The sequence below is a fragment of the Oncorhynchus masou genome, chromosome 1, assembly GCF_036934945.1.
Source record: "Oncorhynchus masou masou isolate Uvic2021 chromosome 1, UVic_Omas_1.1, whole genome shotgun sequence".
In the NCBI taxonomy this organism is placed as follows: Eukaryota; Metazoa; Chordata; class Actinopteri; order Salmoniformes; family Salmonidae; genus Oncorhynchus; species Oncorhynchus masou.
Genome location: NC_088212.1, coordinates 41,678,912 through 41,704,835, shown reverse-complemented (window position 1 = coordinate 41,704,835; position 25,924 = coordinate 41,678,912). Strand labels below are relative to the sequence as shown.

The window sequence follows — 25,924 nt, the reverse complement described above, 5'->3', positions numbered from 1 at the left end:
GCAAGGCACTGTACATGTCAGAGCAATAACCAAGCCATGAGATTGAAGGAATTGACCGTAGAGCTCCGAGACAGGATTGTGTCAAGGCACAGATCTGGGGAAGGGTACCAAAACATTTCTGCAGCATTGAAGGTCCCCAAGAACACAGTGGACTCCATCATTTTTAAATTAAAGAAGTTTGGAACCACCAACACTCTTCCTAGAGCTGGCTGCCTGGCTAAACTGAGCAGTCGGGGGAGAAGGGTCTTGGTCAAGGAGGTGATCAAGTACCTGATGGTCACTCTGACAGAGCTCTAGAGTTCCTCTGTGGAGATGGGAGAACCTTCCTGATGGACAACCATCTCTGCAGCACTCCACCAATCATGCCTTTATGTTAGAGTGGCCAGATGGAAGCCACTCCTCAGTAAAATGCACATGACAGCCCGCGTGGAGTTTGCCAAAGGCACCTAAAGACTCTCAGATCATGAATGCCAAGCATCACGTCTGGAGGAAACCTGGCACCATCCCTACAGTGAAGCATGGTGGTGCGAGCATCATCCTGTGGGGATGTTTTTCAGCAGTAGGGAATGGGAGACTAGTCAAGATCGAGGCAAAGATGAGCGGAGCAAAGTCCTTGATGAAAACCTGCTCCAGAGCATTTAGGACCTTTAATGAAGCTGCCAGAGGACTTGTGAAGCGTCTGTTTCTCAAACTAGACACTCTAATGTACTTGCCCTCTTGTTCAGTTGTGGACCGGGGCCTCCTACTCCTGTTTCTAATCTAGTTAGAGTCAGTTTGCGCTGTTCTGTGAAGGGAGTAGTACACAGCCTTGTACGAGATCTTCACTTTCTTGGTAATTTTTCGCATGGAATAGCGTTTAGTTCTCAGAACAAGAATAGACTGACACATTTCAGAAGAAAGGTCTTTGTTTTGAGCCTGTAATCGAACCCACAAATGCTGATGCTCCAGATACTCAACTAGTCTAAAGAAGGACAGTTTTTTTGCTTCTTTAATCAGCACAACAGTTTTCAGCTGTGCTAGCATAATTGTAAAAGGTTTTTCTAATGATCAATTAACCCTTTAAAATTATAAACTTGGATTAGCTAACACAACATGCCATTGGAACACAGGAGTGATGGTTGCTGATAATGGGCTTCTGTACGCCTATGTAGATATTCCATTAAAAAAAATCTGTTTCCAGCTGCAATGGTCATTTACAACATTAACAATGTCTACACTGTATTTCTGATCAATATTATGTTATTTTAATGGACAGAAAATGTGCTTTTCTTTCAAAAACAAGGACATTTCTAAGTGACCCCAACCTTTTGTAGTGTATGTATATGTGATATTTCTGTATTTAAAAACATGTTTTCACTTGGTCATTATGGGGTTTTGTGCGTACTTGGGCGAGGAAAGAATATATTGAATCCATTTTGAATTCAGTCTGTAACACAACAAAATGTGTAATAAGTCAAGAAATACTTCCTGAAGGCACTGTATGTACAGCAGTAGGTATATTTGAGTGAGATATGTCAAGAATCCAGTATATAAATAAATATGTGGTGTGTATAAACAGTGTAACTAAAATGCAATGTACAGTGGTAGAAATATTAGAATGAACTATGTCGAGAATACAGTATGTAAAAACACAGTACAAAAGCCCAATCAAAATGGATATAATTGCAGGAAATTAGCTTCAAGACCCGAGTCAGGAATATAAATTATAAATGTGTATTTGAATGGTGTGTAAGGACAGTTTTTGAATAGATAATGGTGTGTATAGCAGTAGTTATGTAGTTATACTGTGTAGTTAGTTATATAATGTTCCTCTGTTCCTTAAATATTTGTGGGTTTCAATATTGTTAGCACAAACACACTGTCCTCGACTCCTCCCCCTATTCATTCCTGCCTGTTTGTGGCAGTCTGCAGAGGGGAAAGCAGGCGGAAGAATTGGAAGAAGTGCTCTGCTGCTGGACTAAACTCTCTTCACCTCTTCAACCAGGAGTTACAGCCTCTATAGAGCCAACCTGGATTCTTCATTCCCTCTCCTGGCTTCTCCAGTGAGCTGCTCTGCTCAATCTATGCTGAGATCTCCTTTTGATCTCTGCACCTGTTGAAACTCGTCAGCCAGGTGAAGGGGATTATATCTCTCTCAGCCATAACTTTTTCAGCTGTCGATCCAGGAGAGCTGTGGATCTCGTTTAGTTAAATTGCAGGACAATTGGACTGCTCTGCCTCGCTCTTCCTCCCTCCCTCACTATTTTCTTCTCTCTGTGTCCAGCCCTGCCTCATGCTCTGAGTGAGTCTGTGTCTGGCTGTGGCTTGGAGCTCCAGAATCTTCCTCAACGTAGAGAAGACATGGAACACTAGAAAACTAAGAGGTAGAATTCTGGGGTAGAATTCAGATATAGAACACTTCGGTAGAATTTCTGAGTAGCATTCTGAGCTGGAACTTTTGGCAAGCTTTTGGGAAATCTGAACTAGAATACAGAGCTGGAATACTTAATCGGAACACTGAGCTGGAACTTTTCAGTGGAATATTGAGGTAGAATCCTGAGGCAGGTAGAATAAGGAGGATGGGAGGTCATACTGCAGTGGTGTGGTTGGTTCTGCTGGCCATATGCTGTGTGCTACTGCCCAGAGCAGGGGAGAGTGCAGGAGGTATTGTCTCTTTAGGCCAGGCTGTAGAGGAGAGAGGGATGGAGGCCCTATATGGAGAGGAGTCCCAGAATGAACCAGCTAAAGAAGAGGAACTCACAGAGACACAAAGCCAAACTAGCAAGGAAAAGAGAGCCACAGAGGAGGATGCCATACCAGGTAAGAACAAAGCCAACCCACTGGGCATAGACGTCAGTTCAATGTCTAGTTTGTATTTACATTTGGTTGAGTTGTCAACTAGGATGAATTCAACTCAGCCAAAAATGTCACCCTGTCATTGAGGTTAAAAGTTTAATGAAAAAAAAATACAAAATTCTGACGTTGAAGACTTTTTGCAAATCCGATCAGTTTACCACGTTGAGATTCAAAGTTATCACATTGAATTTGGGGGTTGAAATGACATGGAAAATTTGATTCAACCAGTTTTTGCCAAGTAAGAACATTCATATTATAATGCTATATATTTTACTAAGTGGAGAATTGGATCCCATCTGAGTTGTGGCTAGAAACATGGATGGTTTTACCTACTAGATCGGACTCAATTCAGCTGGTGTACAGGCCTTTGTTCCAGCCCAGCAATAGCACATCTTATCATCATATCAGCTAATGATCAAAACCTTAATAGTAGAATCATCAACAGCATCTGGTTGTTGGGCTGGAACAGATGCCTCCTTCCAGGATGAGGATTGGAGAACGTTATATGACATCATCAGGCAGGCACAGGGGACAGGGGACAGGGCACAAGGCAGGTGGAGGAGAGTGTTGGTCTTGAAAGAAGCCAGCAGTTTCCTGAATTACCCACACACACCTTTCAGTCACTATGACAAGTCCAACAGTGTCTCCACACACACACACACACACACACACACACACACACACACACACACACACACACACACACACACACACACACACACACACACACACACCTGGACTGTCTCTTGGCCCAAAGCAGAGTAGACCTGGGACTGGGGAAGATTCAGTCTGCTGCAGTAACAGTCCTGGCTGGGCTCTGAGCTGAGCATCTTGGAGACAGATTTGTACAGCTAATTTGATTTTCTACTGTACTGTTCTGTACCACAGATCCCAGCTCCAAAATGGAAGGATTCATCCTCTGAGATGGGCTGATGATGCAGTGTTAGTTATAAAACACATTTTGTTTCTGAGATTCACAGCCTAACATCGAGTAAACTTCAGCACACACATCTGTTGGATTTAATCAGTCCCATTTCCCAATTAAATTGCACCAAAACCTTGTATTTACATGGATATTACATTAGCTAGTAGGTACTGTAACTATTTTGTGGGTACACATTGTTACATAGCTTGTAGTGCACTATGTAAAACTTACTACTACTGTTATAGGCTACATATTTATGGCTTGGACAATTGAAAAGATATTAGAAACACCAACTACACAGAATCAGATTTCTTAAGGACAGGGACAGGACAATGTTGATGATGCTCTGACAGTGTGCCATTACAGTTTGGCTGGGTTACGAACGGAGATGAATATTGAATACACATGAATATAACATGAATACAGAGCCTCTGTTCCACAGGTACAGTTGAAGTCGGACGTTTACATACAGTACACCTTAGCCAAATACATGTAACAATTCCTGACATTTAATCCTAGTAAAAATTCCCTGTCTCAAGTAGGATCACCACTGGATTTTAAGAATGTGAAATGTCAGAATAATAGTAGAGAGAATGATTTATTTCAGCTTTTCTTTCTTTCATCGCATTCCCAGTGAGTCAGAAGTTTACATATGCTCAATTAGTATTGGGTAGCATTGCCTTTAAATTGTATAACTTAGTTAGGTAAAACATTTCGGGTTGCCTTCCACAAGCTTCCCACAATAAGTTGGGTGAATTTTGGCCCATTCCTCCTGAGAGCTGGTGTAACTGAGTCAGGTTTGTAGATCTCCTTGCTCGCACACGCTTTTTCAGTTGTGCTCACAAATTTTCAATGGGATTGAGGTCAGGGCTTTGTGATGGCCACTCCAATACTTTGACTTTGTTGTCCTTAAGCCATTTTGCCACAACTTTGGAAGTATGCTTGGGGTCATTGTCCATTTGGAAGACCCATTTGCGACATTTACATTTACATTTAAGTCATTTAGCAGACGCTCTTATCCAGAGCGACTTACAAGTTAATTTTTTACCTTTATTTAACCAGGCAAGTCAGTTAAGAACACATTCTTATTTTCAATGACGGCCTGGGAACAGTGGGTTAACTGCCTGTTCAGGGGCAGAACGACAGATTTGTACCTTGTCGGCTCGGGGGTTTGAACTCACAACCTTCCGGTTACTAGTCCAACGCTCTAACCACTAGGCTACCCTGCCGACCAAGCTTTAACTTCCTGCCTGGTGTATTGAGATGTTGCTTCAATATATCCACATAATATTCCTTCCATGATGCCATCTATTTTGTGAAGTGCACCAGTCCCTCCTGCAGCAAGCACCCCCACAACATGATGCTGCCATCCCTGTGCTTCACGGTTGGGATGGTGTTCTTCGGCTTGCAAGCCTCCCCCTTTTTCCTCCAAACATAACGATAGTCATTATGGCCAAACAATTCTATTTTTGTTTCATCAGACGAGAGGACATTTCTCCAAAAAGTACGATCTTTGTCCCCATGTGCAGTTGCAAACCGTAGTCTGGCTTTTTTTTATGGCGGTTTTGGAGCAGTGGCTTCTTCTTGCTGAGCGGCCTTTCAGGTTATGTTGATTTTGGACTCATTTTACTGTGGATATAGATAATTTTGTACCTGTTCCATTCAGCATCGTCTCAAGGTCCTTTTCTGTTGTTCTGGGATTGATTTGCACTTTTCGCACCAAAGTACGTTCCATTCTAGGAGACAGAACGCGCCTCCTTCCTGAGCGGTATGACGGCTACGTGGTCCCATGGTGTTTATACTTGCGTATTATTGTTTGTACAGATGAACGTGGTACCTTCAGGCATTTGGAAATTGCTCCCAAGGATGAACCAGACTTGTGCAGGTCTAAAAGAAAATTCTGAGTGATTGCTTTTGATTTTCCCATGATGTCAAGCAAATAGGCCCTGAGTTTGAAGTTAGGGCTTGAAATACACCTACAGGGACACCTCCAATTGACTCAAATGATGTCAAATTGCCTATCAGAATCTTCTAAAGCCATGACATAATTTTCTGGAATTTTCCAATCTGTTTAAAGGCACAGTCAACTTAGTGTATGTAAACTTCTGACACACTGGAATTGTGATACAGTGAATTATAAGTGAACATGACTTGTGTCATGCACAAAGTAGATGTCCTAACCAACTTGCCAAAACTATAGTTTGTGGAGTGGTTGAAAAATGAGTTTTAATGACTCCAACCTAAGTGTATGTAAACTTCCGACTTCAACTGTAGGTCACTGGCACAGGTATTCAAATAGCCACGAATAGAGAGAGGGAAATACCAATGAATACACTCCAATGACTTATGTAATTACACAACTTATTGTTTCCCAAAACAAAACAAAACAATGCAATACAATACAATACAATGCCCTCCGTGGCGATTTAGGCAGTACAAGAGCACAATTACAACCACATCCTATACCTAGCATGCAGCATACTATGAATATGTACAGTGAGGGAAAAAAGTATTTTATCCCCTGCTGATGTTGTACGTTTGCCCACTGACAAAGAAATGATCAGTCTATAATTTTAATGGTAGGTTTATTTGGAAAGTGAGAGACAGAATAACAACAACAAAAAATCCAGAAAAACGCATGTCAAAAATATTATAAGTTGATTTGCATTTTAATGAGGGAAATAAGTATTTGACCCCTCTGCGTTTGGCCATCAGGTTTGCACACATCTCGGGAGGGATTTTGTCCCACTCCTCTTTGCAGATCTTCTCCAAAGTCATTAAGGTTTCAAGGCTGATGGTTGGCAACTCAAACCTTCAGCTCCCTCCACAGATTTTCTAAGGGATTAAGGTCTGGAGACTGGCTAGGCCACTCCAGGACCTTAATGTGCTTCTTCTTGAGCCACTCCTTTGTTGCCTTGGCCGTGTGTTTTGGGTCATTGTCATGCTGGAAAACCCATCCACGACCCATTTTCAATGCCCTGGCTGAGGGAAGGAGGTTCTCACCCAAGATTTGACAGTACATGGCCCCGTCCATCGTCCCTTTGATGCAGTGAAGTTGTCCTGTCCCCTTAGCAGAAAAACACCCACAAAGCATCATGTTTCCACCTCCATGTTTGACGGTTTTTGGGGTCATAGTCAGCATTCCCAGCATTCATTATTCAGCCCTTAAGTTAATACTTTGTCGCGCCACCTTTTGCTGCGATTACAGCTGTAAGTCTCTATCAGTTTTGCACATCGAGAGACTGAAATTCTTCCCCATTCCTCCTTGCAAAACAGCTCGAGCTCAGTGAGGTTGGATGGAGAGCATTTGTGAACAGCAGTTTTCAGTTCTTTCCACAGATTCTCGATTGGATTCAGGTCTGGACTTTGACTTGGCAATTCTAATACCTGGATATGTTTATTTTTGAACCATTCTATTGTAGATTTTGCTTTATGTTTTGGATCATTGTCTTGTTGGAAGACAAATCTCCGTCCCAGTCTCAGGTCTTTTGCAGACTCCATCATTCTTCCAGAATGGTCCTGTATTTGGCTCCATCCATCTTCCCATCAATTTTAACCATCTTCCCTGTCCCTGCTGAAGAAAAGCAGGCCCAAACCATGATGCTGCCACCACCATGTTTGACAGTGGGGATGGTGTGTTCAGAGTGATGAGCTGTGTTGCTTTTACGCCAAACATAACGTTTTGCATTGTTGCCAAAAAGTTCAATTTTGGTTTCATCTGACCAGAGCACCTTCTTCCACATGTTTGGTGTGTCTCCCAAGCGGCTTGTGGCAAACTTTAAACAACACTTTTTATGGATATCTTTAAGAAATGGCTTTCTTCTTGCCACTCTTCCATAAAGGCCAGATTTGTGCAATATACGACTGATTGTTGTCCTATGGACAGAGTCTCCCACCTCAGCTGTAGATCTCTGCAGTTCATCCAGAGTGATCATGGACCTCTTGGCTGCATCTCTGATCAGTCTTCTCCTTGTATGAGCTGAAAGTTTAGAGGGACGACCAGGTCTTGGTAGATTTGCAGTGGTCTGATACTCCTTCCATTTCAATATTATCGCTTGCACAGTGCTCCTTGGGATGTTTAAAGCTTGGGAAATCTTTTTGTATCCAAATCCGGCTTTAAACTTCTTCACAACAGTATCTCGGACCTGTAAGTTGTGTTCCTTGTTCTTCATGATGCTCTCTGCGCTTTTAACGGACCTCTGAGACTATAACAGTGCAGGTGCATTTATACGGAGACTTGATTACACACAGGTGGATTGTATTTATCATCATTAGTCATTTAGGTCAACATTGGATCATTCAGAGATCCTCACTGAACTTCTGGAGAGAGTTTGCTGCACTGAAAGTAAAGGGGCTGAATAATTTTGCACGCCCAATTTTTCAGTTTTTGATTTGTTAAAAAAGTTTGAAATATCCAATAAATGTCGTTCCACTTCATGATTGTGTCCCACTTGTTGTTGATTCTTCACAAAAAATACAGTTTTATATCTTTATGTTTGAAGCCTGAAATGTGGCAAAAGTGTGTGTCTGTGTCTGTGAGTAGAGGACCCTGTTGAACAGAACACCCAGCCTGTCTGTCCGACGTTAGCTCAGCTGTGCCCCCTGCTAGGGTGATTCTGTCTGGCAGATTTCCCCACACCTGTCTGGTCCGGGATTTCGGTCGTTCTGTCTGTCTGTTTCCCACTGTTTTTCCTCTGTCACCATCTCTCTCTCTGCCCCCTCTATCACTCTATTTATATTTGTTTATCTGTCTCTCCATCTCTCATCAGTCTACTTCAGTAGCAGAGAGTTGGTGTTGATGTATAGCCTTTGATTGAATGCCATCTTGTCATATCCTGGCTTATCCGACTGTTAGAGGATTGTTATATACTGTTAAACCTGACATTGGACCCTCAGGGATTAACATGTCAAAATGACCAAGTTTATTAACTTTCCTTCCCCCCGTTGTCCATCTCCAAGCCAGGGTCAGGAGAGCCGAAGAGGAGGGCAAAGGGAATAAAAAGAAGGGCAAGAAAGACAAGAAAGACAAGAAGAACAAGGAGCCCAAAGTGCCCAAGGCCACCAAGAAGCCTAAAGCAGACAAAAAGCCAAAGAAGGGCAAAGGAAAGGAGCCACGGACAGAAGCACCTACAACAACTCCACCACCTACAACTACCACACTACCACCCACAACTACCACACCACCACCTACAACTACCACAGAGGTGTACACAGAAGCAGGTAATGCAGTAACACACCACTCTACTACTGTAATCAACGTTTTCTATAAAAACAGACTAGAATTGGTTGATGAGATTTTTTAATGGTTTTGCATTGTGTGAGTAACAAAGTTGTTTGTAATACTTTGATCTCTGTCCCATCTGAAGCTCCCTCAGTACCTGACCCATACCCAGACTACCCCTACACAGACAACGGTGAGATCATGTGTACAGATGACAAACTTTTATATAATTTCTCTGAAGCCGGTGCCTGTGTTCTAACACCACTCAAAACGTTATAGTATAGCAACTTTGTTTATGATCTTATTTGTACCTTGAAAAACCATGTGGATTTTGTTTTATATCTTGCTTAAAAAAAACAAATCTACACACTAATAAAGTTACCTCTACTGTCCATGTGTCCCTCTGATAGAGGATGACTACTGGAGGCCAGATGAGGAGGAGCCCGGAGGCCCAGTGGTCGACCCAGAAGATGACTATTGGAAGGGAGAGAACCCAACAGCCACGCCCCCCACTCCTGTGGTGGATGGAAAGGTGGACAAGGGAGACGAGGACTACTGGGACTCCAGATGTATGTTTCATCCCTCTCTGTGTCCTAAAATGAATGACTCAATTGACCGAATTAATGAATGAGTCAGGGGAGAACGACTCCCTCTTTCATTGAAGCCATGAAGTTCAAGGTCGACCGGGGTACTACGGGCTGTTATTGCCAGAAAGCAAGGTCCTCCATTATAGGCAATTGGAAAATAGCAATCTTCATGGTCAATATTCGTGCTGCTATTACATCAGATGTATGTCCTATAATCGATTATTTTAAAATCACACACAGAATGCCTTTCTAACCAATCAGAAACGAGTACTCAACAATGTTGTGGTATAAATAAGGATAATATTGAATTGTATTGAAATATAAGTATAATTTAGTTTCTAATGGCAGCCTGGAATACTTGAGATATTCAATGAGAAGGGGCAGCACTGAGCTGTTACACTGAGTGCACAAAACATTAAGAACACCTGCTCTTTCCATGACATGACCAGGTGAATCCAGGTGAAACTATGATCCCTATTGACGTCACTTGTTAAATCCACTTCAATCAGTGTAGATAAAGGGGAGGATTCAGGTTAAAGAATGATTTTTAAGCCTTGAGACACTTGAGACATGGATTGTGTATGTATGCCATTCAGAGGGTGAATGGGCAAGACAAAAGATTTAAGTGCCTTTGAATGGCATATGGTAATACGTGCCAGGCACACCGGTTTGTGTCAAGAACGGCAATGCTTCTGGGTTTTTCACGCTCAGCTGTTTCCCGTGTGTATCAAGAATGGTCCACAACCCAAAGGACATCCAGCCAACTTGAAGCATTGGAGTCAATTCGGGCCAGCATCCCTGTGGAACGCTTTAGACACCTTATAGAGTCCATCCCCCGACGTCCATGCGCAACTCAATATTAGGAAGGTGTTCCTAATGTTTAGTATACTGTGTATATATACAGTCTATGGATGGAATAAATGAATGACAAAAAAGGCATCAATGACAAAAAAATAACAATTTCAAATAACTTTACTAACTACTTCAAAATTATTATCAAAGTATTTTTTCAAACACTAGCTATTAGTTTAAACGTGTACTAAAGGTATATAACCTACCAGCCAGATTTTTCTCAAATGTTAAATTGCTAAGTTGTTCCAAATGTTGAATTTCGAAGTGTTAAAGGTTAAGTTCGGGCATTAACTCTAAATTCTCAAAGTTTGGCAGGAACTCTGAATGGTTAAGGTAAGGTTTAAGGTTTCGGATGGGATGGGGTTAAAAATCAATAACTTTTTATCTCTCGATTTCTCATCTAGATCCACTCTAAATCGAACCCTTTATGATATTTGCCAACTGGACTCTTTAACCAATGAGTCAGGTTTTCCACCTTATATGATGGAAATCTCATCTCATGTGAAGGTTTGTCAGTGACATTCATTGCAAAGCTCAGCTCATCTGAACTTTGTGTGATAGCTGCAACAGGTTTTCATTACTTTTGCTGTGTCCATACCTCCACTACTGTTTCACTCTACCATTCCTCCAGATTTTCACTCCTACAGTATCTCTCTCTCCTGCACCTCTCCATTTCTCTCTGTTCTCACTCCACCATCTCTCTCCATTCTCAACCTCTCCTTTCTCTTATTTCTCTACTCTTACTTCTCCATCTGCCTCCTTCCTTACTCTCATGTGCCTCTTCGATCTTGCTCTCTCTTTTCTCTTTTCTGCTCTCTTTCTTCTCTGAGATCTCCATTCTCACTTTCTCGTTTTCTCCGTTCTCCAATAACAGACGAGGTGCCCGAGAATCTTCCTTTCCCTGATGGTACAGAGGTCGTCCCCACAGAGAAAGATGACTGGAGCTATGCTGTTACAGGTGACTTACATCTCAATTAATCAATCAGTCAGTCAGTCGGTCAATCAGGCAGTCAGTCACCGTTTAGAGGGCCACAGTGTATGCTGCTATTCCTCATTTCTAAGAATGAAAGACAACCCCTGTTTTAGGGTTTATAGTGTGGAAGTCGATCCTGTAAACCATACGCTTAGACCTAGATTCAATCAGATCAGTTGATGTTTTGGCAGTGTCTGAGGTGTACAGCAGGGGTAGACAGCAGGGGTTCAAACTGTAGAACCCAGTTCCTACATTTGAATATAAAAATCGATTTATCAAACAAAACGTTGCTACATTTTATCTCTGGGACCATCAGGATGACAAATCAGAGCAAGATTACTGAATGTAAGTACAATATTTACCTTCAGAGTTGAATGTATCAAACCAGTTGCTGTGATAAAAGTGTTTTGTTGTTGTGCACTCTCCTCAAACAATAGCATGGTATTTTTTCACTGTAATATCTACTGTAAATTGGACACAGGAGTTAGATTATACAGAATTTAAGCTTTCTACCCATATAAGACATGTCTATGTCCTGGAAAGTTGTCTGTTACTTACAATGTTATTCTAGTAACATTAGTGAATCTTAGCAACAACCGTCCCGTTTTAGGGACACCGATTCCGTAGAGGTTAATGCAACTCTGTGCAGCCAATGCCAACGTCTGCTTTAGGTATAATGCCTGGAGACGCTTGTGGATTTGATAGCTCTAATGCAGTTCCACCTCCAACACCACCAAAACAACCACCACGCTGATGTCGGCTAAAGCGGATCAGATTGAATAAAGCTCTTAGTCCAGGGAATGACAGAGTAGGAGGCTAGATCATCACCCTGCTTTTTAGAGGAGAGTGAGTGGGTGAGAGTGTAGTTCTAAACAGCCAAAGGCTTTTCATGGTTTTGTTTTTGAGCGAGAAGCCTTTCACAAGATGGCTGCTCTGTGATATTCCTTGTAAACTTAAATGAAACATTTAACTAGGCAAATAACAGGCAGCGTGTTATGCTAGCTTTATGTGGGTCCAAACAGAGTGTCTGTTGTCGCTGCAGAAATAAAGGCTCTGTTCCACCATCACTGTAGTGAGGATTACTGTATTAATGTTTTGAAACTACATACTGCATTTCAGCTTCAGAGAGCTTTGGAAGGCACACATGAAACCAAAGAGACACTCTCTGTGATGTTGTTTAGTAAAAATAGATTAGTACTACTAGACAGGCTGCAATTCTGTTTCTGCTTGAGCCAGGTTGTTGTGGCTTTGCCATGGTGGTTATGTACTGTTGAATCAATGCAGAAACAGTGTGCTACTCAATCTAGGATATTGTAATGATGGGTTTGTGTTTTCTCCTTCCAATACAGAGGAGCTTGTTACACCACCACCCACCTATGAAAGCCCATGGTACGAGGAGTATGACTACGGGCATAGTGGTGGACAGAGTACGTACACACACGGGCACACACACACACACTGTCCTTGTGGGGACCAAACAATTGATTCCCATTCAAAATCCTATTTTCCCTAACCCCTAAACCTAAACCTTAACCGAACCCTAACCCATGAACCTAAACCTAACCCTAACCCCTAAACCTAACCCTTAAACCTAATTCTAACCTTAACCATAATTGCAACCCTAAACATAACCCCTAAGCCTAAAATAGCATTGCGAAATGTCTCCACTTGTCTGTATTTTCCTTGATTTACTATCCTTGTGAGGTAAAACCAAAAAAATACACACACACACACACGCACTCTGCACTGTAAAATAAACCCTTGGCCAAATCTTCAATAGAAATATGTTTTTCATTTCAATGGGACCCTGTGGTGAAATAAAGATTAGATAGACACAATAAAGAACTGGGCCTTTACCACAGAGTCAAAAGTAATGGGCTAACACTTCTCATTCCCCACAAGAATGAAAAAAAGAAGTGTATACTGTTTCAATTATATGGTCTGTTGTCCAAGTTTGGGTTAAGCAAGACTTTGGCAGCTGATGTTCCAAACTCCCAAATAAGAAAATACCAAGTAACTGGAACAAACAACAGTCAGATCAAGATTATTACCCCCTTCAAATACTTTGTCATGTTTATCATTTGGATATTGTGGCAAACCTTAAGAAACACCTGGGCCTGTTCAGGAGGGGGAAACGTTACAGAATGTTTGTGTATATTATGATTGATTGTCTGTCAGGTACAATAGGAAATCATGACGTTATCTTTTATTCTATCTGCAACGTTCTAAATGTTTCACTCCACTGAAAACAACCCACATACACAGTATACTGGTACATGTAATGGGGAGGTGGGGGAAAGTAACCTCAAATTAAGCCACGATTGTTTTTCCCTCCTTTGTTTACCACAGCGAAAAACCAGGAGGAGAGAGAGATCCAAAGGAAAGAAAAGGAGAGAGAGGATAGAGGTATTGTGCACAGCCTATTTTCCATTATGATCTGAATGACAGTGATCTATCTATCTTCAGTTGTAGATACTTCACATATACAGTAACATGTGCATGTTGGTCATTTAGCAGACACTCTTATCCAGAGCAACTTACAGTCAACGCACTCACAAAAAAATGCTGGGTTAAAAACAACCCAATTTGGGGTTTTTGGTAAATATGGGTAAATATTGGACACACTGGGTTATTTTGACCCAGTCAACCGATTGGGTTACGTGACTAACCCAACATGTTGGGTTGTTGGGATTACCCAAACATTAATTTAACGATCAGTCGTTTAAAAAAAATTAACTTTCATTCTGGGTTGACGAGCAATTCTTGGAATCACGTTGTTGATTTTCATAACAAAGTCCACGACACAGAATTCCCTTTTGCAGAACAGAAAATGCGTTGTCAAAATGTAGTTGCCTTCTCAAAACATAAATACATTCATCAAAACTATATTATATCATCGAAATTGCAAATACATTCATCAAAAGGAACACAACTGTCCTGCAAAAAGATCAACGCAACCACACTTCTGTCCAAACAGACAAAACAGAAAGTTAGTCTTTCTTTTAAAAATCCCAGTAGATCAAAACATTTTCTTTGCAGTCACTAAATCATGATGATCAAAATTGGAAGTACAAAAGTATACTAAAGTGCAGAATTATGGGCAATTACTCTCCTTTTATGCATATTTCACCAAACAATTTAATATATATCAAATCAAATTTGATCCCTGATTAAAAAAATAATAAAACAAGCACATTGTGCAGTAGTCATTCATGGGAATCATCACAATCCATTTCCATAGTTTTTTAGTTTCCAATTGGGCACAGAAACACAATCCCACATTAGAAATAGGAAAGGTGAATACAACGGAGGAACACAACTGATATGAATGTACAGTATAGGCCTCAATCCACATCAAAGCAAAATTCTATAATGGAAGGTCACAAAGTTAAAAAAAAGAAAAAAATGTTGTTGATTTTTAAAAAACAAAGTGGCCCAATGTCTGCAACTCATCAGATGGGTCAGCCAACCAACCCAGCATTTTTTGTGTCCATTAAACTAAGGTAGGTAAAGCAACCACATATCAGAGTCATTGCAAGTAAAACTTAGTAACACTGCAATGTCATACTTTGCACTGTCAAAGCTCCCAGTCAAGCAGATGAACATATGACCATGTCACTCACTGATTCATAATGTAGTGGAGGAATATCAGTCCCTAATGGTTCATGTTTCCACTTAAAGCAAATGAGGAAAAAAACACAGATATCAGTCTCTACCTGGGCATTGCAAACATGTAGCTTTGAAGCTTCAGTATGGCTCCACTTGCTAAGACGAGGGACAAAAGTGAATTCTATCTAGAGCAGGACAAATCTGAACCATAGAGATGTGTTGTGAGGGAAGGTAGGGAAGGAAAGGTCGCTGGTTCGAATCCCTGAGTCAATTAGGTGAAAAATCTGTTTCTGTGCCATTGAGCAAGGCACTTAACCCTAATTGCTTCTGTAAGTCCCTCTGGATAACAGAGGCTGCTAAATGACTCAAATGTAAATGTCTTTAACCTGTATTGGTGCATGGAAGAAGCTTTGAGCTGGAGCAGAAAGAAAGGAAGAGACGGGACAGCAGAGAGAGGTTACAGAACATGCTAGAAGGAAAGATGAGGGAAAGAGAGAAGCAACATAAGGGATAAAAACAGAGGAGTAGCGAGTCAAACAGTAATGGAGGGGAGAGATGTTGAAATCATGAGCTTGGAATGAAGATCGAAACACTCGGGATAAGAACCAACAGCTGTTGCCACATGTTCCATTCTGTATTGTACCTCCTGCACAGCGGGGAGAGTAGAACCAGCGAAATGTATAATCAGAAGGGAACCAGGGACTTTTGTCTATGGGAGATTACACTGAGTGTACAAATATTAAGGACACCTGCTCTTTCCATGACAGACTGACCAGGTGAATCCAGGTGAAAGCTATGATCCCTTATTGATGTCACTTGTTTAATCCAATTTAATCAGTGTAGATGAATGGGAGACACAGGTTAAAGAAGGATTTCTAAGCCTTGAGACATGGATTGAGTATGTGTGCCATTCAGAGGGTGAATGGGCAAGACAAAATATTTAAGTGCCTTTGAATGGGGTATGGTAGTAGGTTGCCTGGCGCACCGGTTTGTGTCAAGAACTGCAACGCTGCTGGGTTTTTCACGCACAACAGTTTCCCGTGTGTATCAAGAATGGTCTGCCACCCAAAGGACATCCAGCCAACTTGACACAACTGTGGGAAGCATTGGAGTCAACATGGGCCAGCATCCCTGTGGAACGCTTTCAACACCTTGTAGAATGGGGGGCGGGGATACTCTGTCCACCACTATCCGTGATTGCACGTGTATGCAGAACAAAATCACATTTAATACAAAATGTGACAGCTTTCACATCCAGTTAGAGATGGACACTTTAAGCAGGGTTACCCATAAAATGTGACTGGTGGTTATGAAAGTTTGGATACAACAGTGTGCGGCCTGTCTTAGATTTACTGAAGAAAAAAAGAACAATCTGAATTTAATCAGCACATTCCTGAATTTGGAGAAACATAATACATCTGGTTTCCTGCCTATCTGCAATGTGGATCCTCTGAGGCATTACTGCAGTTGTCGATAAATACACACACACACACACACACACACACACACACACACACACACACACACACACACACACACACACACACACACACACACACACACACACACACACACACACACACACACACACAGAGAGAGAGAGAGAGAATACATTACTGGAATTGTAGTTAGTGATTGACTATGGTCCTGTTTGACAGAGAGAGCTCAGCAGAGGAGGGAGGAGGAAGAGAGGGCCAAAGCCAAGAAGAGAACACACGTATTCAAGGAGCCCAAAAGTAAGTAACTTGCTACCATCCAATGATACAATACTCGGTTAGCAAAAGTTTTAGCAAGAGCTTCAGAGGTTGTCCATTGTGGTTTGAAGTTTTTGTGACGTGTATGTGACTGAGATGTTTTCCCCTGGTGGCAGAGTGTCCTCCCCTGGGTATGGAGTCTCATAGGATAGAATCAGACCAGCTGCTGGCCTCCTCCATGTCTCACTACCGCTACAGCCAAGCCAGGGCACGACTCAACATACAGGTAACCCTAACCCTTACACACTAACACTAACCTTCACACACTGACCCTCACACACGGACCCTAACCCTCACCCGCTAACCTTCACACACTGACCCTCACACACGGACCCTAACCCTCACCCACTAACCTTAACACACTAACCCTCACACACTGACCTTAAACCTTCACACACACACTAACCTTAACCTTCACACACTAACCCTCACACACTAACCTTAACCTTCACTTACTAACTCTCACATGCTAAGTCGAACCCTCTCACACTAACCCATAACCCTTATACACTAACCCTAACACATTGACTAACCCTAAGTCTCAGTACTGCTCCAGCCAACACAGAGCATGACTCAAAATGCAGGTACACTCCTCACACTAATTCGAACCCGACGGTAAGCCCCCTTACCCTCATCTCCAACACTGTATGGTTTCCATGGTTTCCAGGCTTCGGATGATGAGGAGGACATGCATGGTGGGGCGTGGTGTCCTAACCCAGAGGACAATATTCACTGGTTTGAGATGGACGCTCGCAGAGCAACAGAGTTTACTGGGATCATAACACAGGGACGAGACTCACGCAACGAGTAAGACACACAAGCACACACACGTTTATTTTACTATCCTTGTGGGGACCAAAACATGAGTTCCCATTCCTATTCTAACCCTAAACCTAACCCTTAATCTTAACCCTGAAACTGAATCTAACCCTAACAGATCACCCTAAACCTAATCCCTAACCTTAATCCTAACACTAAAATAGACTTTTTCCTTGTTTTACACTCCTTGTGAGGACTTCTGGTCCCCACAAGGATAGTGAAACCATACACACACACACACACACACACACAAACACACACACACACAGTGAATTTCAGAAATATCAAAGACAAAATGGTGACAAAAATGTGTGTGCATCTTTCTGTTTCAGGAGTGACTTTGTGACATCGTACTACGTGCAATTCAGTAATGACAGCAGAGAATGGAGTACCATCCATGACGGTTACTCTGACTGGGTGAGTCTGTCAGCCTCGCTGCTTCAAATGTACTTTGGTCCCAGGGTTCACTCTCGTGCTTTTTTTTTTTAATGGGGCACAAAAGTTCACCATGTCAAATATATTTGTCTCTCCCTCTCTTTTTACCCCCCTCCTCCCCCCTCTCTCTGTCTCTAGTTGTTTTTTGGTAACTCAGATAAGGATACCCCTGTGCTGAATCAGTTAGCTGAGCCCATACTAGCACGCTACATCAGAGTTATCCCTCAGAGCTGGAATGGTAGTTGCTGTATGAGGCTGGAGGTACTAGGCTGCCCACTGCCTGGTGAGTGACACACGCACCCACCCTACTAGACCTCTGGTCCCCACAAGGATAGTAAAACATAAAACACATGCAAACGTTCACACTGTGCATTTTTATTTCCTCAGACCCCACCAGTGCCTACCAGAGGCTGCAGAATGAGGTGACTCCCGTCCAGTACCTGGACTTCAGACATCACAACTACTCAGACATGGTCACGGTGAGACGGAACACTCCCATTTCAGGGGACTTCAAACCTTAAGGTCGTCAGTACCAGCTGTTTGAACTTGAATCAGGTCTAATGTTTTGTCTGACAGATTGTGACAACTGACTTCAACTCTGTAGTGACACTTTGGGGATTCATTTAATAAGATTTGTTGGGCTTGAACAAAGACTTGCACAGACTCACTGAAGGTGTCCCGGACCAGAGTTGGTAAATACTGCTTTCCCCTGTGTGTCTCTTCTGATAGATGATGAAGTCCGTGTCTGAGGAGTGTCCCAACATCACCAGTATGTACAGCCTGGGTCGCAGCTCCAACGGACTGGACATCCTGGCCATGGTGATATCAGGCAACCCCACAGAACACGAGATAGGTGGGATGAAACAAATATTGTGTCTGCATCCACAGTTTTCAGAACATGCATCCATGAGTTATTCCAGGCTAACTGCACCCGTTTGTTATTCCAGGCTAACCTTCATAGAAAGCTCTGTACTCGTGTCCTCTCATGCATGGAAAGACAATGACAATCTGTGTTTTTCTCCTTAGGTGAGCCGGAGTTCCGCTACACGGCCGGTCTCCATGGAAACGAGGCGACGGGACGGGAGATGGTTCTTCTTCTGTTGCAGTACCTGTGTAAGGAGTACAATGATGGCAACCCCAGAGTGCGCCGCCTGGTGGAGGGAATACGTATCCACCTGGTGCCCTCACTCAACCCTGATGGGCAGGAGAAGGCCCTGACAGTGGTCAGTACTGGATATCATACAGTTCATTCTTGGATTGCGATGGTAAATGTTGTCCCTTGACTTTGGCACCATGTAAAAACAATTAAAAATGACCAAAACATTAAAAATAATACATTATAATTTTATTTCATTGTTATTTAATAATAAAAACATATGTAAGTCCTTTAAACTGCAAAACAACTATTTGTATGCATTGTTGAAACTACTGGGGGATAGCAAATTGGCTTGTCCCACTGGTGATGTGTAGGGGTGTAGTGACATGTTTTGGTGTTTAGAGATACTGTATCTATTATTTTGAATGCTAGACAGTAAACAAAAGTATTTAATATACTTTTGATCTCCCAAACTCAACTCTGGACCTTGAAGCCAGTTCTACTGTATTGTTTCATTGTTCCCCTCTAATCAGGGACTGATTTAGACCTGAGACACCAGGTGGGTGCAATTAATTATCAGGTAGAACAGAAACCCAGCAGGCTCTGGACCTCGTAGGGTCAGAGTTGAATAAACTTGCTGGAGATCTATAAAAACACCTATTGTTTTACTAGTATAATGTGTGTCCCTCAGTTTTATGTCGTTGGTGTTACCACTTTGAAAATCGCTGATTACAAAGATATACAAAGACCTTGAGCATTTTCTCCCGTCTTTTCTCCTCATCTTATCACGACCTTTCAGTATGTCATACATTTGAGAATTTAATTTATCATTTTGTGTCAGCAATTTAAATAAATGAAATAATGAATCACGTCAGTAAATTATTTTTAAAGGATTAACCTTAGATTTGAGCATTTGTGGCCTCCATTTCACAAAATCCTCATTGGTGTTACTACTCCACTGGTGGCATAATATTAACATAATGGTAAAAACATATTTTAAGTCATTAAGCTACCATATTAGTTGATTTAGAATGGGAAGATGTACCCAACTACATTTCAATGAAAAATCAAGTAATTATTTTCCAAAATGCCACCGGAATTCAAGAACGACCCTGACATGGAAATACAGCCTGTATTTATACTTTACACTTCCAGGGTGCAAATCTGTTTTCTTCTATTAAGGAAAAGGGGTGCCAGACAGTTTCTGATTTAGCCAACTTGTTGTCCTGTAGGAAAGTATTGTTGTATGCAGGAACAGTCTAGCACCCAACTTTATTTTCCTCAAGAGAAGAAAACATATCTCAAGTCAAGACTAGAAACATTCAAGCAAATCCTAAGACGTTTGGTTTTAACACATTGATATTACTGCAGTAAAAATGCAGCCCATATCTCCATAACATCCTGTCCCATTGACACCATAGGGTTCCGAGCTGAGTGGTTGGACAACAGGCCACTGGACGGAGGACGGCCATGACATCTTCCAGAACTTCCCAGACCTGAACAGTGTTTTGTGGGAGGCCGAGGACAAGGGCATGGTGCCCAAACTGATCCCCAATCACCATGTCAAGATCCCTGCAGATCAAGAGGGGGATGACAGGGTGTGTGGAGGAAGGAGGTGGAGGGAGGGAGAGGGGAGGGAGGGAGGGGATGGTAAGGGAGAAAGAGAGGGGGGAGGGAGGGGAAGGTAAGGGAGAAAGAGAGGATGAAGACAGGGTGTGTGGAGGAAGGAGGTGGAGGGAGGGAGAGGATGGTAAGGGAGAAAGAGAGGGGATGAAGACAGGAGGGAAGGAAATGTAGATGGTGTGAAGAGCAGAGACCGTACAAGCAAGTCCATATCTCTGTTTATCAACTTAACAAGGGGACCCGAGGGGCACAGCGGTCAAAGTCACTGCATCTCAGTGCTAGAGGAGTCACTACAGACCCTGGTTCGATTCCAGGCTGTATCACATCCAGCCATGATTGGGAGTCCTATAGGGCAGCACACAATTGGCCCAACATCCTCCGGGTTAGGGTTTGACCGGGGTATGCCATCATTGTAAATAAGAATTTGTTCTTAACTGACTTGCCTAGTTACATTTTAAAAAGACGGCTGCTGTTTGTTCTTCATGTCCTGCAGATTGCTGTGGAGACTCGAGCCATCATCTTGTGGATGGAGAGCCACCCATTCGTACTGGGGGCCAACTTCCAGGGGGGAGAGAGGTTCGTGGCGTACCCATACGACAATCACCACCTAACCAAGACCGCCGGCACCAGCACCAGAGAGGGCAAGAAAGAGAGGGCACAGAGTCGCAAGAAGAGACAGTACGGGGCGCTTCTTCTCTCTTTCTTTTCCTGCACTCTAGTTATTTTTGGCAAGAGTAATAATGATATGAAACCAAATAAACAAAAACTCCATTTAAATCATTCTTCTAGGTACGAGGAGTTTGACGTGACGGCGTGGGGGAGGGACTACGACCGTGAGGAGCCGGAGGAAGACGATAGAAACAGGGGATACCAGCAGCCAGAAGAAGACCAGTGGAACAGGGGATACCAGGAGCCAGAAGAGGACCAGTGGAACAGGGGATACCAGCAGCCAGAAGAAGACCAGTGGAACAGGGGATACCAGCAGCCAGAAGAAGACCAGTGGAACAGGGGATACCAGCAGCGAGAGGAAGATCAGTATAACAGAGGATACCAGCAGCGAGAAGAAGATCAGTATAACAGAGGATACCAGCAGCGAGAAGAAGATCAGTATAACAGAGGATACCAGCAGCGAGAAGAAGATCAGTATAACAGAGGATACCAGCAGCCGGAGGAGGAGTGGAGGGGACATGGCTATGGCCACAGGGAAGAGGAGGATGACAGAGGGAGAGGGGAGGATGACAGAGGGAGAGGGGGGTACGCAGAGCCTGAGGATGAACCCAGGGCCACTGCAGACGCCTCCTTTTTCAGGTGTGTAGCATGAAGTAAATGTTTTTATTTAACTAGGCAAGTCAGTTAAGAACTAATTCTTATTTACAATGACGGCCTACACCAGCCAAACCCGGACAACGCTGGGTCAATTGTGCGCCGCCCTATGGGACTCCAAATCACAGCCGGTTGTGATACAGCCTGGATTCAAACCAGAGTGTCTGCAGTGACACCTCTAGCACTGAGATGTAGTGCCTTAGATCTCCGTGCCGCTCGGGAGCCCAAGTTAACCACAGATCTAGGATCAGATTACCTATCTGACTGTGTGTGTGTGTTTGTGTGTTATAGGTGGTTGGCCATCTCTTATGCCTCTACTCACCTGTCGATGACATACACTTCCCATGGCTCCTGTCACGGCAATGACATCACTGGAGGAGTTGGAATCGTCAATCGCGCCAAGTGGCAGCCCGTCACCGGAAGTAAGGACCAACAACATCCCTTTTTTATTCCATTGTTTTCTGCTGTTCATTAAGCCATTTTTTATGATAGTCGACATTACATACAGTAGTTCAAAAAGGTTGAAACCTGTAATGTAACATTGATCAGAGTAAAGGACCCAGTTTTGGGGATAATGGCGCTCTCTGGTGGTTCATCATTTGCATTGGGGGTTCTCACCTATCTTCCCCCCTCTCCCTCCATCCTCAGGTATGAATGACTTCAGCTACCTGCACACTAACTGTCTGGAGCTGTCAGTGTTCCTTGGCTGTGATAAGTTCCCCCATCAGAGTGAGCTGGTCATTGAGTGGGAGAAGAACAGAGAGGCCATGCTCACCTTCATGGAGCAGGTACACAGAGACACACGTATGCACACACAGAGAAACTATTAACACATTTTGAGAGTATACCAAACACACACACAGTCCCGGAGTGTGGCCGTAGAGCAGTGGTATCCACACTTGGGGTTTACAAAATGTAATATTATGTATATATACAGTGCATTCGGAAAGTATTCAGACCCCTTGAATTTTTCCACATTTTGTTATGTTATAGCCTTATTCTAAAATGGAATTAATAAAAATGTTTCCTCAATCTACACACAATACCCCATAATAACAAAGTGAAAATAGTTTTTTTGCAAATGTATATAAAAAATTACCTTACTTACACAAGTATTCAGACTCTTTTCTATTTTTCTATGAGACTCGAAATTGAGCTTAGGTGCACCCTGTCTTCATTGATCATCCTTGAGATGTTTCTACTTGAGTGGAGTCCACTTGTGGTAAATTGGACATGATTTGGAAAGGCACACACCTGTTTATATAAGGTCCCACAGTTGACTGTGTGTGTCAGAGAAAAAAAACAAGCCATGAGGTCGAAGGAATTGTTCGTAGAGCTCTGAGACAGGATTGCGTCGAGGCACAGATCTGGGGAAGGGTAACCAAAAAATGTCTGCCGCATTGAAGGTCCGAAGAAGTTTGGAACCACCAACACTCTTCCTAGAGCTGGCCGCCTAGCCAAACTAAGCCATCGGGGGAGAAGAGCCTTGATCAGGGAGGTGACCAAGACCCCAATGGTCACTCTGACAGAGCTCCAGAGTTCCTCTGTGGAGATGGGAGAACCTTCCAGAAGGACAACCATCTCTGGAATCGCAAGAAATTGTGGGAAAAATGGGGTCCCCACTGAAAAAGTTTGTATACCACTTCTGTAGAGTGACTGACCTTTTGAACCCTGGTTTTCACCCCACCCAGGTGCAGCGTGGGATCAGGGGTGTGGTAAAAGACAATGAGGGGAACCCCATCGCTAATGCTACAGTTTCTGTAGAGGGGGTCAACCATGATGTCTCTACAGGTGGGTACAGTGTCTGGCTTTGTGTTAACCATGTACCATAGCCTACTGCCCTTGGCAATCTGACTGCTGTGAACACATGAATGTAGCTATGCACTGTTATATTGGTATATTCCTAAAATTTCTGCTGGGGTAGATATTGGTAACAACCTGTTGTCCCTTCCCCCTGAACAAACGTACATGCAGTGGACGTCCAGGAGCCTGCAAGTGCCATCTTTAGTGAGTGTGCAGTCTAATCCCTCTCCTCTCTGCTCCCTCCACAGCTGTAACAGGGGACTACTGGCGCTTGTTGAACCCAGGTGAGTACCGTGTGACGGTGCGGGCAGAAGGCTTCGCCCCCCTGACCAAGCTGTGTGTGGTGGGCTACGAGGCAGGGGCAACTACCTGCAGCTTTAACCTGGCCAAGTCCAACTGGGACCGCATCAAACAAGTGGGTACTGCTACACCTGCAATTATATTGCCTATTAGCCACTTTAGAGCCATTGAAGCACTATATAAATGCCATCTATTCATCCACAGATCATGGCCCTGCACGGCAACAAGCCCATACGCCTGCTCAGCCACGGCAACGGCGGAACAAGACAGAACATGGTCTCCAATGGCAACAGGCATGTGGGCCATCCCGAATGGGCCACCGCCATAAATCCTGTGTTGCGTCGCAAGCAAAAGCAAAAGATAGAGCTCGACGCCCGTCGTCGTCTACGGCAACAGAGACTGATGAGATCGACAACAACGTTGCCCCCGACGACCACGCCGGTTCCCACGACAATAGAGGCGGAGCCCACCACTGCTTGGTACGACTCGTGGTTCATAGGAGAGGGGCAAACGTCGGCACCGGAAAGTTTCACGGACTCCATCTTGGATTACAAATACGAGTACAAGATCGACGATTACTAAACTAAACACCAAGGCCTTGTTCAAATACATTTACAATACATCCTTCCTCCCCACTTCCTATGCATTCTAAGGTATTTGAACAGGAACAATGTCATAGTCCTGAGCCCAGGCTGTTAACTCAATTCTTAGAGTAGACAACTAAGTGACCCCTTAAAGGGATATTTGGCAATGATGCCCTTTATCCACTTCCCCAGAGTCAGAGGAACTCGTAGATACCATTTTTATGTCTCTATGTCAAGTATGAAGGAAGTTCGAGTTAGTTTCGCAAGCCAATGCTAACTAGCATTAACACAATGACTAGAAAGATGCTAGCAGATACCCATAGACTTCCAGTCATTGCGCTAAAGCTAGTTAGCAATTGCGCTAGCGCTAGTTAAGAACTTTCTTCAAACTGCACACAGATACATAAAAATGGTATTCACGAGTTCATCTGACTCTGGGGAAGTAGATAAATCCCAAAGTATCCCTTTAAAGAACTGACAGGTTCTTGAAACTCCAATAACTCTGGAAGCCCCCCAGCCATCCATTCTTTCAGATCAACAAAGGAGCCATAAGAAGTGTTTAGGTATATCTGCAAAAACTGATCAAAGGAACAATGCAGTGTTGAATGCAAAAACAGTCAGGCACACAAGCTAATGCCAGTGGTCTGTATAACTGCTCGAGTAGGTATTTTGATACAACGTTAACACACACAAAAATGTCAGTTTTGAGTAGAAAAATAGAACCACTAATATCTGGAAAATACATTTTATACCAATTCAATTTGAAAAGTTGTTGCAAAGCTTTCCTGGAGAATGTACTTCAGAGATCATGTAGATCTGGTGGTTGTGTATTACTATCACCTCCCACCCTTGAAGAGTCAAAACAAAGAATCAAAGTTTCTATTTTTCTTATAAATTGTGGATTAATTTACATTATTTTCACACATTGACAGCAAAGTCATAATATCGACATACAGTGACTTGACAAAATGTTTGTTGAATAGTAAGAGAGAAATCAAAAGAGATTTCCTTAAATGTTCCTCATAATTTAGCTGAGGTAGAGGAAAGACATTTTTTCAATTAATAAAGGCTTGTTTACATACAGCATTTGTGTTTTGTTCTTCATGTCCACACTGAGCAAAAATGTGACCGATCCCCTCAATTTGGTCTTATGTAGCAGAATTTGAATTTCTGTTTTTTTTTACA

The 25,924-nt window shown here is 42.9% G+C and overlaps 1 protein-coding gene across 1 annotated transcript; it reads left to right on the top strand.

Moving 5' to 3' along the window:
* Positions 1-1,884: 1,884 nt before the first annotated feature.
* On the top strand, positions 1,885-25,822 carry aebp1b (AE binding protein 1b). The gene is made up of 23 exons (XM_064972123.1): positions 1,885-2,799; positions 8,720-8,980; positions 9,127-9,174; positions 9,392-9,550; positions 11,295-11,378; positions 12,743-12,820; positions 13,743-13,799; positions 16,661-16,738; positions 16,873-16,982; positions 17,424-17,563; positions 17,908-17,992; positions 18,149-18,293; positions 18,398-18,489; positions 18,740-18,863; positions 19,037-19,233; positions 20,528-20,704; positions 21,223-21,407; positions 21,519-22,037; positions 22,344-22,474; positions 22,701-22,840; positions 23,744-23,843; positions 24,104-24,270; positions 24,360-25,822. The coding sequence occupies exons 1-23, from the start codon at positions 2,559-2,561 to the stop codon at positions 24,735-24,737; spliced, it is 3,696 nt and encodes a 1,231-aa protein (XP_064828195.1). The 5' UTR covers positions 1,885-2,558; the 3' UTR covers positions 24,738-25,822.
* The last annotated feature ends 102 nt before the right edge of the window (positions 25,823-25,924 follow it).

Bases quoted from the DNA above. Each gene is read 5' to 3' on its own strand.
- aebp1b (XM_064972123.1), top strand. From the start codon at position 2,559: ATGGGAGGTCATACTGCAGTGGTGTGGTTGGTTCTGCTGGCCATATGC. The intron at 20,705-21,222 runs GTGTGTGGAGGA...CATGTCCTGCAG, and splicing joins ATCAAGAGGGGGATGACAGG to ATTGCTGTGGAGACTCGAGC. The intron at 24,271-24,359 runs GTGGGTACTGCT...ATTCATCCACAG, and splicing joins ACTGGGACCGCATCAAACAA to ATCATGGCCCTGCACGGCAA.